Source organism: Melospiza georgiana, chromosome 1 (genome assembly GCF_028018845.1).
Source record: "Melospiza georgiana isolate bMelGeo1 chromosome 1, bMelGeo1.pri, whole genome shotgun sequence".
NCBI lineage: Eukaryota > Metazoa > Chordata > Aves > Passeriformes > Passerellidae > Melospiza > Melospiza georgiana.
The window spans coordinates 114,081,885-114,094,015 of NC_080430.1; the positions used below are offsets into that span (position 1 = coordinate 114,081,885).

A 12,131-nucleotide genomic window follows, 5' to 3' on the forward strand; every position below is an offset into this window, starting at 1 on the left:
CCATCTATTACTAGTGTCAGTTTAACAATATTGTTAAAATTAAATGGTCCCTTAACACACTTCTCAAAAAAGAATGAAGAAAAAGTCTGAGATGAAAATGAATTCATTTGTGCAAAAATCTGTACCTTACTTTTTTTTCTCCCTTGAGAAAAAACTTCTACTGCTTGGCCTACCTTTCATCCATTGTCCCACTGAAACACAGCTCATTACACTTGCATTTGACCGTATTGATCAGTATTTGAGCATTTCTTTTCAGAAATACCAGAAGATACTTGAGAAAACCCATATTTACAGAGATTTTTGCATACTATTTTTTAATGAATTCTGAGTCATGAGGTGAAATTGGAGATCAATAGAGAGTACTGTATTCCTTAGAAGGGAATGAAATTCAACACTTTTTAAGCTAAATCTTAGCAGCTTGTTAAGAGAAGGAAGGTTAAGGAGAGTCCAATCTTTCCTATTTATGGCAATCTGGAAGCTTTATTGCAAAAGACTTTCTCATTAAAAGTCAGATCAGCTTATAACTGAATTCAGTGCTAGAGTCAGTCTGTGATTAATCTAAATAGAGAGTAGAGTGATATCAGGAGGAGGGGCAGGGTGTATTTTATAAAATATGAGGACATGACTTTTAACTATACAAGCACTACAAAATAATTTTGTAGTATTTCAAGTGAAATTTAAAATTATCAGTTATACAGATGAATAGAGAGCTTCCAGAAAAAACAGGTACTGAAAAACTCAGGTGTTTATAATGATCTTATACATGAAATTTCTTTTTCTTTTGTAATATAAAATTTAGCAATTATGTTGATACCATGTTTATTATCATGTGAACCTAATTCTCAACCCCTATTTCATCTTATGTCAAGCAAATTATCTAAGTAATGAAATAACAAGTGATTTTTTTAGCTTACAAGAAGTTTATCTGGTCCTGTCAGACAATTTGTCTCATAAATATTGCTGTTATTCCTGAGAGCTTCAAGAGAATAGAATTGTGTAATTCTTTTAGACAGAAGAAGTGAAATGTGACATAACACAACAAAGACAAGATGTTTCTATAATTTTATTTTTAATCCACTCAAACTAAAGTAAATGAATGGGTTGATTATGGAGTGATGGAAGATATAATACCTGTAAACACTAAAGAAAACCTCTTTAACTTTGTTGTAAAGGTATTTGTTTATTCCACTGTCAACTGGCCAATTTAATGAATTTTGACATCAGGAATTCATTTAGACTGGTATGCTGTGGTGTAAGTATTAAATGTATTTTAAAAATCACTAGCTGCATTTCTATTAGGTTCTGTCAAGGCAATTAATTGTCTCCTTTTATATAGAATTGTAATGGTATAAAATTCCTCATTTCTTCTGTTATTTTACTACTCCTTTTGTCATCATAAATTCTGGACTATGAACTGCAAATGTTATTATCTGTACAAAATTGAGGAATCCTGAAACAATGCAAACTTGGCAAACTGTTAACTCTTCATGAGCAAGATCAGTAGATTGTCTACGGAAAGAGGGCAGAGGAACAAAATATGTTTAGTTGCAGTCTTCAACAAACTGCATTATTCTATTTCAGTCCAGTCAGAATGAAAATACCAGGTTGGAAAGAGGGACCTAAAATGAAAGGAGCCATTTGACTCAGTAAAGAAATGGCTCAAAAGCTGTGGATAGGACTTTTAGGGGGAAGGAAGAAAACAAGGGTAATGACCTTCAGCAAACATATTATATACAGAGCAAACCTCTGATGAAAATGTCAGTTGGCTTTTGATGTATTTTTCTTCCAATACTTGCCAACAGTTCAGTTGGAAATTTAGGTGGGAAGCAAAAGTATTGATATCTAAATCCAAATCTTAAACTGAATTTGTAGGAGTTATGGTTTGCAGTTCCCTTCCCAAAGAAGGCTGAGGAAGATGCCTCAGCTGTAACGTATGTGCTGGTGAAATCTCTAAAGAAGTAGAGAAATTGCAGAGGAAAGCTGACAGAGAGGGTGAAATCTGGAATGGGGGTGTGGAGAAGGTGATTGGTAACAAGTCAGGAAGATCTACAATGGCACCTACTGTGATTGAGAAAAACCTAGCTAAGGAGACATTTCAACTCAGATTTTCTTCACAGGGAAATTATCCCTCCTCAGGCAATGATGCATTAAAATGCTGCCCACAGGAGCTGAAGTTTCAAGCTTAATGACAGAGTGGATTAAAAATAAAATGGAAGCCTGGCAAACTGGAAAAGCTGTGAGATTAAGGATCATTCTTCCCATGAGGAAATGATGTATTGGTTGGTCATGAGTGACTCACTCTTGTGTGTGATGAAAACTGCTCTAGTGTCTGGACCTAATGTTGTGGGAAGTCTTCTACCAGGGGCTTAAATCTGAGGGATGTAGCCAAAGCCATCTAGTCAAATGACAATTACCTAGGACTGCTGCTTCTTGCAGGCATGACTCATTTCTGTGTCACTCTAAGCAGATAAAAGTGGCTGCAAGACTTTTGGAGAAAGGCTGAGGGGATCAGAGCTGTTGTAGTGCTCTAGTCAGCTCTCCTGGTCATTCAGGAAAAATGTGTGTCATTCAGTGCTCATATGCAAAAGTAGCTACCAAAATAAGCGCTGGCCTCTTTGACAATAGCATGAACTTGGAAGATAATACAGGGTGAAATGGAACTGGCTTTGCCTGAAGAAAAAAATAATGTTTCAACTTAAGAAAAACTACAGAAAGGGCAAGCAGTTTGTTCTTTGGGTCTGTGATGGATTGCATGAGAAGCAATGGGATTAAACTGCAGCTGGAAAGAGTCTGGTTCAATATAAGCAGAACTTCCAATGCTAAGTAGAGGTGTATTTGCTAATAGATTGACTTATGAGGCATTAAGAGACTCATCATGGCAGGACTGTACAAATGAGTTCCGCAAACAGCTTTAATCAACTGAATTGCTTTTAAGCAACTGTTGCTGCTCTTTTATATTACATAGAATGAACAAATTCATATCAGTTCTTGCAACTGCATTCAGAAATACTAGGATAAGATAAACTGTGGATACTATTAAAGTTTTTCCCCTATCATTCTGTGAAAAATTCTGAACGTAAATAGTATATACTGGGTATTATATTGTCTAAATGTTAACTTTAATGAAATGGTAAGTGAAAAGTAAAATTGAAGTTGGCTTATCTATAATATTTAATTGCCTTGAAAAATCAAGAGGTAATGAAATCTGGTATTTTATACCAGGAGAGACATATAGATCAATTTTTAATAGTTTAATTTAACAGTTTAAGTCTGGTTCCTGCTGGAAAAATGACATGGTTTCCTTGCTCTGTAGTAATAAGTAACACCAGCTTTTTTACCTCTTAGTGTGATTGATACTGCAGTAATCATACTCCAGTGAGCAACTACTATTATGATATAAGCCACAATTACTCAGTTGCATTTCATTATCTGAAGCAATGATTCTGGTGTCTCCTTCTGGGTCAGATTTTTTTCATACCTTTTCAATTCTCCTTGTTCACAGTACTTCTAATAAGTCTTCAGTAAAGAGACACATGTTTCTTACTTTCAGATGGGACCATAATAGCTGCTTCAGGCACTGGATTTAGTTTGTTTTCAGTGTCTCTAATAGTATGCATGTTGCTGTTGGTATTTTATTTATGGACATTCACTGTTATAAAACTCTTTGTAACACATCTATCTTCTTTAAAGAGGCACAATAGAAATATTGTCATTAAGGTGGCATTCACTTTTAGGAATGGCTGTTAAATATTTCAGGATTAAGTGATGCCATTCATCTATCAAGTAAAAAAAAGCACACTGATTTCTAAAAAAGAAAATTTTAATTGGGGTAAAATTAATTGCAGTCCTATTGTTGGAACCTCACAGATGTTTTGTGAGTAGGTTTTGTGTTTTTATCCTTAGGGCTCCCACTATGCTTCCATGTAATAGGCACAAATCTGGTATTTCTTTCTGATATCCATCCATTACTTCTGTGATTGTGCTGTTCAATGTATCACTGAATCCTTTTGAGTGAGAAAGAAAAAGGTTTAATAATATGCAGGTTTGTGATCACATTTCAGATGGCCATTTGTGCTTTGATAGTGCTTTTATGTGTCCTAAATTACTAATAACTCTCAATATATTTTCTTTCAAAAGCTCAACACCTCTTAGCAATGATTTGTATTCATCTGCTTCGGTTTTTGAAGGTGCATTCCTGAATTTTACTAGCTGTATTTTATAGTCCCCAAAAGTATTTATCAAATACCTTTATTTATTGGAACTCACCAAAATATGGAAGATCTCTGCTTATTTTGTACAGCTGGCTAATAAAGGCAGTCAGTAGGATTTAAAAGGAATCTTGTACAGTTCTGCTTTCCAATGTGACCTTAAGATTATCTCAGGCCACTCTTTCTCTACTCCTATATAGAATTTAAATGAAACATTTTAGTTTCCATATGGATTGAGATGATTCATGAGAACTGTTAAACTGTTCCAGAATAAAGATCCATCTAGTCCTGTGTCTGGTGATAACAAAAGAATAGTTATATTTCATTTTGCCTTTCCAGCCATCTGCTACTTTAGGACTTCTTCAGACAGCTGATTAGGGACTTTCTGAATAATGTCTACTGTGTCCTCATTGTCTATAAACTTTACAAGTATTTGATCATTTGCTTTACATTTTTTTTACTCATAAGAGAGATTTTATAACATTGATTATATAAGCTGAAACATATAATCTTGGTTCTCACTTTTGTTCTCATCTAGGAACCATAGTGAGGATGACTCAGCCTGCAGGTATCTATAGGAACAGACTGGAAAGCAGAGGTCATGCTTGTGCTTATGCATTATTCAGTGTTGAATCAAGCCTCTCCTCTGTGTAACTGTTCATACATTCTGGAGTTTTTCTCTTTCTTCCTTCAAGGAAGTTGGTGCTGAGTTCCTTCAGGCTGAGTGTGTTTGCAATCCACTGTGTCTAGTCTTGACAAAAATCCAACTAGGACATGAAAATGGTAGGAATGATGGAAGTAATCCTAATCTTTTATCCTTTGAACCATTCAGCTGGTTAAATATGATCAACACATGACAGAGAATGGTGCCATTCACTGGTAGGTCAAGAGGCAGATGTGAATTAAATACTTCCTATGCTCCCGTATATTCCAGAATGTATTGACTGATCATTTTGCATAACTTAACTTATACAGATTTTTAGTGTGAATTCTAAAATCTACTGCAGCTTGCAAAACCAGCACCAAGAATTGCTATATTTGTTCTATAGGCAATTACATATATTTGAATGCATTCACCAATATATGATGTATTTTGTGGGGACTGTTGCATGCTTCTTTCAAATCTTTGATTCTTTCAATGTGCATAAACTCTTGGACAACAAAATTTCACATTCTTACCACAACTTACCTATCCCTTTGAGTAAATAAAAACCTAGCAAGGACAGAAAGACTAGCCAACCAGCAATTTGAAGTATTATGTATTCTTTCTTATTCATTAACATAAGATTATCACAGCATGAACTCGTGTTTTCTTCCAAATTTTAACGATCTGGCTTCCTCTTTGAAATCACTTAACATCCCAATAGCACAAACTGTATTGTTGCTTGTCTTCATCTCTATGCATGAGATGAACAACTATGTAATGAATTTATGTTCTTCTCAAGCTATTCTATTTTAATAACCTGTTATTGAATGTGAGTCAGCAGTTGTGTAGTGCAAACAACTGATAATGAAGGTTAGAGAGTCTAAATTGTTTGGGGAAATCCATAAAAGTGGCTAGCATAAATTAAAAAAATAAAAGGTTCTTTTAAATTGGAAAATGACTGTGACCTGCAAAATTCTGTGATATCTACAGACTGCAAGAAAATGAGAGATCAAATAATATGTGAAAGCGTGGGGAGTATCTTATTTACTGCCTAGGTCAGCAAAAGACTGAGCAGGCACTGGTGCCCACTTGTTTCCTTGGCTGTTCCCCTAGGTACTCCAATGGAATGGTCTCTGTCAGGATCTCTGTCCTAACAACTAACACCTACTCTTATTCTTTCTTCTAGAGGACCAGGTGTATTATCTGAATCTTAATTGTCTATTAATCATCTTTCCCATTATCCCTTTAGAACTTTGAGTCTAATTTACAATATAGTTTATCATGAAATAGGATCAAAGCAAGTGTGGGATACATAGAGTTTTCAAACATCTGATTGCTTCTGTTTAAATTTTTAAGGGTTGGAGAAATCTGAAATCTCTTGATCTTACTACTTTTAAGAGTACTTGGAGCATATTGAAAGATACATTTCCAGATCATCTCATGAGGATCCTGTGATTAAATGGGAATAGCAAATTTCATTAATATAAATAGATAAGAAAGGGAAAAAAACTCCTAATAAATAGTAGTTTTCAAATTACACTTTAAAATCCTCATATGGAAACTGAAAATAAATATTGCTGTGCTATTGGCCCCAAGAAGGTCTGAAATGGTGTCTCTCAGAGTAGTGAACAATTCAGTTCAGCTTTAACTGATTGTGAAAATTTAAAACCCAGCTTTTATGAGCTTCATCAGCTGCATTTCAGCAGAGGGCTACAATTAATGGGAAAAGATAATAGTATGGAACATTATTCTTCTGTATTACTGCTTCTCTGGCACGAAGACTTTTAAACAACAAAAACTAAAAAGCCCGAACATTTGCAATCATTGTGCACACCTGAAGCCAAGGCTTGCTCATTTGTGCTCCTGCTGAGAAGTGCTGTGTTCCATGTTCTTGTTTGTTTCCTCTGCAGAGCAGGCACAGCCATCACTGTGAAAATATCCATCTGTAGTTGCAACATCTAGTGCCCAAAAATGACTGAATTTGGCCATGGGACATTTTTCATCATGTTATTTCACTTCAAATCATCTCCCTGCCCAGTATTCTTCTTGTCTGTGATATCCAAACATACTGCAAGAAGAATTTTTGGAACATATCTAGTAAAATGTATTTGTACCATTAACAATCACTTATATTTTGAACCAATCTTCTTTGATAGCTTTCACTAAAATATATTCTTCCCATCCCTGAAAGTTTTCAAAGCCAGCGCTCTGGGTGGAGCTCTGAACAATCTGGTCTAGTGCAGGTGTCCCTGACCATGGCAGAGGGTTGGAACTAGATGATCTTTACTGTTCCCTCCAATCTAAACCATTCTATGTTTCTATGATACCATTATTGGTCTTGTATTATCACTGTTTATTTCTTTCCTTGTCAGATGCAGGATACTGCAGAGACCTTATTTCTGACTCCTTCCTCCTTCCACATTGAATTGATCATTAATTCCCAAATTACTTTCTCTATGGTGTTCTTAGATTTTTTTTTTCTCCTAATTTGCATTAATGGAAATTGAATCAAAATGGAATATCATCCCTCAGCACCTGCTTTTTTGTGCTTGAAGCAGAAGCAGGTAGTTCTTGCTAACTTCAAATCAGCCTGCATTGTGTTTGTCTTCAGACAAGAGTCTGTTGTCTAGCTTCTTCTGTCTCCTTCTGTGCCATTCTGATTTTTAATTGCTCTGCACAAACACATCTTTCTAAAGAATATTCTCAGAATGTCTTTTTAGTATAATATCTGCTGGTGTGTTTTTTAAGAAATATTACATTCGTGTGTATTTGCAGTGTATTGTACTGATGAAAACAAATTTTATTTAATTACATCAGTTACATAGTTCTGTGTGCTATGATTGTGCTTAATAACACATAGTAGTATTACAATGGGTTCAGTAAAGTTGGAAGACTGAAGCAACATTTCTATTTTAGATAACCAGTAAAGTAATTGAAGATTTTTTTTCTCTTTTTTTAATTTCTGGAAAATGTTTACTTTTAGGTTTTAATTACCAAATAATTTAGGTCTGGAAATAAATTTTACTCAATATACATTGTAAAAGGCTGGGAAGAACATATGTATGCTGCCTTTGAACTTTTGTTCAACTTTTGTTGAACTTTTTAATTCTGTAATGTTCAATATTGATGCACATGAATGATAAGCATTTAGGTGTCCCTAAGATTAATCATACTAAACCATTTTTAATTTCAGGTAGATTCGAGCAACTATAATACAGTTTTGAAGTTTCTGTAAAAGAGTTAAAAATAATACATTTCAAGAAATCACCTTATTACCTTAAAGATAAACTAGTTGTTTTAGTTAATCAAAATAACAGCAGTTAAAACAACCATGTAATGTAGGTGCTTAGATTGTATTTTAGAAAATGAGCTGGAAATTTTTGAATGAGAAAATGATGTTTCAAGTACATATTTACATTTTAGAAGAACATTAACAGCACACAATGCACCTAATGTACTTTGTAAAAAAAATGCAGTCTCTATGTTTGAAGTAAATAAAAACACTCCTAAATTATTTGATATAGAACTGTAACTTGCCACTAAGTAAATATTTACAGTATTTTGTTTAGAAAAGTAAAATTTCTTTTTCTTAACATTGTACTTTCAAGCCTTAAAATTTCCAGGCTATTAACTGAAGTCTTTGCTTAGATTAAAATACATCGTTTTCACAAGGACTTTAATAGATTCTACTAACCCAAACAAGAATTTATCATGCTGGATTATTTAATATTTGTTTTAGGAATAAATCCCAGAAGTCTTCAAGTATTTTTTAGGTCAAAAAATATGGGGTTTATCTGCTTTTTATTTTTAAAATCACATTAGATAGTTGGTATCTTGTATGGATTGATTTTATACTATTTCTTTGTCCTTTGAATGTCCTTGTTCCTCTAATGCTTCTCCTTAACTAGCATTGAAGAAGGAAGGGTGGAAATGTTCTTCTGACACTTTTGATGGAGGATACATTTGAAAACCAACTGAAATTGTGTGCCAGCATGTTCTTGACAGTGGGAATTATCCTTTGATAGCAAAATTGTGGGATGTCAGTGGCACTTGCTCAGTATTTGCATGAGGAATTCAAAGAGCTTGTGACTGCAGCCTGGTTCTGAAGCCTGCAAAACACATTGCCACTCACAGCTCTGCATGTAGTTGTTTAGGGACAATATTGTAAACACTGGAGGAAATTCAGTGGTGATTCTTCTTTTCTTCTAAAAAGACGTTGCAGGTTGGTTGAAGCAGTTTTATGTTATACTGTGGTTTCAGGGCTTCCCAGATCATTCAGTTACATTCCATATAGAGACCTAGTTGGCAATATCTTCAATTTAAATATGTTTTTTTTTCTAGATATTAGGTATGTGTCATGATTTACTAAGTTTTAGATTTACTAGGTTGTCAAAAGCTTTCAGAGCTTATGCTTAAAAAACAACATTTTTCTTCTAGTAATGGTAGGAATGGGTATGTTCTACACATAATTCTCTTTATATTGGACACTTGTGTCAGAAAGCTGGCAATGTCTGTTCAGAGGGAGTCCATGAACTGCAGGGCTAAACAGAAACTCATCAGGAATTACGTGTCTCAGCCTGGTTTTCTCGTTACTTTTCACCTAGGGATATTGTTGAATGTTTAAAGAAAAAATTACTTGAACAATTATCAGAACTGATTTTGCATACTTAATTTTGCACCTAGGGTAAAAGGGTAGAGTAAATGGTGTTTCTAAAGCTGTTCCAACCCAAAATTTCATCATTCCTTAAGGAAAGGAACTTGCTTAGAGATTGATGACTTTGGTGGTTGGCAGTAAGTTGCTCTGAAATAATTTCATTTAGAGTCAAACATTCTAGTTTATTTTATATCTTCTAATAATAAGAAGGAAAAAATGAAAATTGCACTTTGTTTCAGAATTTAGAAATAATTTTGTGTGTAAGCATCTCTTGTGGGTTCTAAACAGCAAAATGAACCACAGTAACCACAGAAATATCCCATTGTTCAAATGAGCTTGCCAAAGGTTTCAGTTCCTTTACTGCAGGAGATTTTATTTTCTTTTTTGCAAGCATAATTTGGAAGGGAGAGTCTCATATATGTGTCTAAAATCCAGTTGGATTTATTTGTTTTGTTTTTCATCCTAGTGACTGAGTATTAATCTATTTCTTTATTCATTTTTATAGATTAAAAAAATCAACAGGAATTTTCCCGTAAACCAGCAGGTAAGAAAAAGAACATTTGGGCTTTTAAATTTATAATCCTAATTCTCACTTGAACTATCTTTATTTTTGTGTGGTAGCTGTTCATTATTCTACCTGAAGAATTCTCATTAGATTTTCTTTAGAGAGTGCCTTAGTGTTTTTACTTTCTCAACTCAAAGGGAATTGGAGTGTTTCACCAAAGTAATCTTTTCAAATTTATCTATATGATGCAGGTATATATACTTTTCTTCAGATTGTGTCTTACCAATTTTACTATAAAAGAGAAATGTTATCATTATCCTTTACAGAATTAACCAGAATAAATCAATGTTCCAAAATTCTGAAAATGTATGGTTGGGTTTTTTTTTGGCCTATTGACAAATTCAGTCATAAAAAATTAATATCTGCACAACTATTTAAAAAATATGAAAAAAAATTACAAGGTAAAACTCAGTACACCGTACAGTTAAGTATGTATATGTTGTGTATGACCACTATTAATTATATAATGATAATTTCCACACAAAGAGACATGTTAAGGGGAAACAGAGCAACCTGATTCATAAGAAAGAAAAAATTGCTTCCTCATACAAGGGGAAAAATATGTATAGGACTAAGCTGTAAACTTGCCTTCAAGAGGGGAGATTTGAGGAAGAAAAGTGCTTTCACCTCCCTTACACCAAATCTTCAGTTAGCCAACATATTTCTCAGTTCCCTTTCTCTGGTCCAACTTTATTTATATGGTATTGTGCTGAGTGTAACTCACAAAGGAAGGAGATACTTCTATTTTGTTTTCTGTTTTCTTCATGAGAAGATGCACAAATGTAAAAAATTAATGAAAATAATATAATACCACCAATACTAACAATAATAACAACTATAGGGGTAAGTATAAGTGAAGCTACAATAGATGAAGTTAGCATTTGCATTTGGAAATGTTCATAATAGTTTGTATAACATCAGATGCAGAGAGTGCAAAGATATGCTCCTATCTCAAAAGAAGGAATAAGATACTGCTTAATGAAAAAAAGCACTTAATTGGTTCCATTTTCACTGTTATGGTTCACCCTGAACTTACCTATTTGCTTTCATTACTGTAAAAAACAAAGACAAAAATGTATAAACAACAGTTAAAATATTCCACCACTCTAACATATAATTTAGGGATCTCTGCTGTTTTGGCACCCTTGGCACATAGGGTCAACAAGGCATTTTATTCTTCATTAGAACTCCTGTGGAAAGCAAAAATATCTTTCCTGGCTTGAATAGCTTTTTGGCCATGATCTTTGTCAGGACAGCCTGCAATTATAATGCATTCATCTCTCATCAGCACCGATCATTATACTGCAAAGGAATTACTGTGGAGCACTTCAAGAAACTCAGTCAAAAGGTCAAACTGGAAAGAGAGGCAGATTTGATTAACAGTGAGACTGGTAGGGTCTTGCTGACTGTCAAATACTGGAGAAGAAAAAGGTTTACTTATCTGTGGATGTCTGAAATTTTAGGGAACATTGAATTCAAAAACAGATTTCCCTTTTGGCTTACGTTATGTAGAGAGGATTGTAGTTTTTTTACCATAAAATAAGTTAGGGAAAATCTAATTTAAATTAAATGACCTAATTTTAATGAAATAGTTAAATAATATTTTTGAGTAGAGTCAGAAAAGGCTACACAGATGTAAGGTTAATTTCTGTCTTCATGTGCAGCAAGTATCAACATGGTACACAGAGAAGAAAAAGGACTCTTTACTTGTTATATCAACACATAATTTATCTTAAAATTAAAGTACCATCTAAATAGTCTTCTCATCTTGATTTTTTTAAATAAAATAAATTTTTGTCTAAGCGGTTAAACAGCCAATTTTAACTTCTTTCTGCAAACACATCATGAACTTGAAAGTTGTCTTCATCCTGTTATACTTTTTTTTTTTTTTAAAGGTGTGTATATTTAATTTCACTTAACAAATACCCACAGGTTTTTTTAATGAGCACTAGCAGGGTAATTGAAGGTTTTTTTCACTTAGAGTTTATATATATATATATATATGTGTGTGTGTGTGTGTGTGTGTGTGTGTGTGTGTGTGTGTGTATGTGGATTTTA

General features: G+C 33.8%; 1 protein-coding gene across 2 annotated transcripts in view; it reads left to right on the top strand.

The window, feature by feature from the left end:
- SNTG1 (syntrophin gamma 1) overlaps nucleotides 1-12,131 on the top strand; it is a 319,348-nt gene that overhangs the window by 234,989 nt on the left and 72,228 nt on the right. For both annotated transcript variants that reach the window (XM_058044990.1, XM_058044982.1), the window contains exon 12: nucleotides 10,014-10,052. In XM_058044990.1, the coding sequence (XP_057900973.1) occupies nucleotides 10,014-10,052 (39 nt within the window). The remainder of the gene's footprint in view (nucleotides 1-10,013; nucleotides 10,053-12,131) is intronic.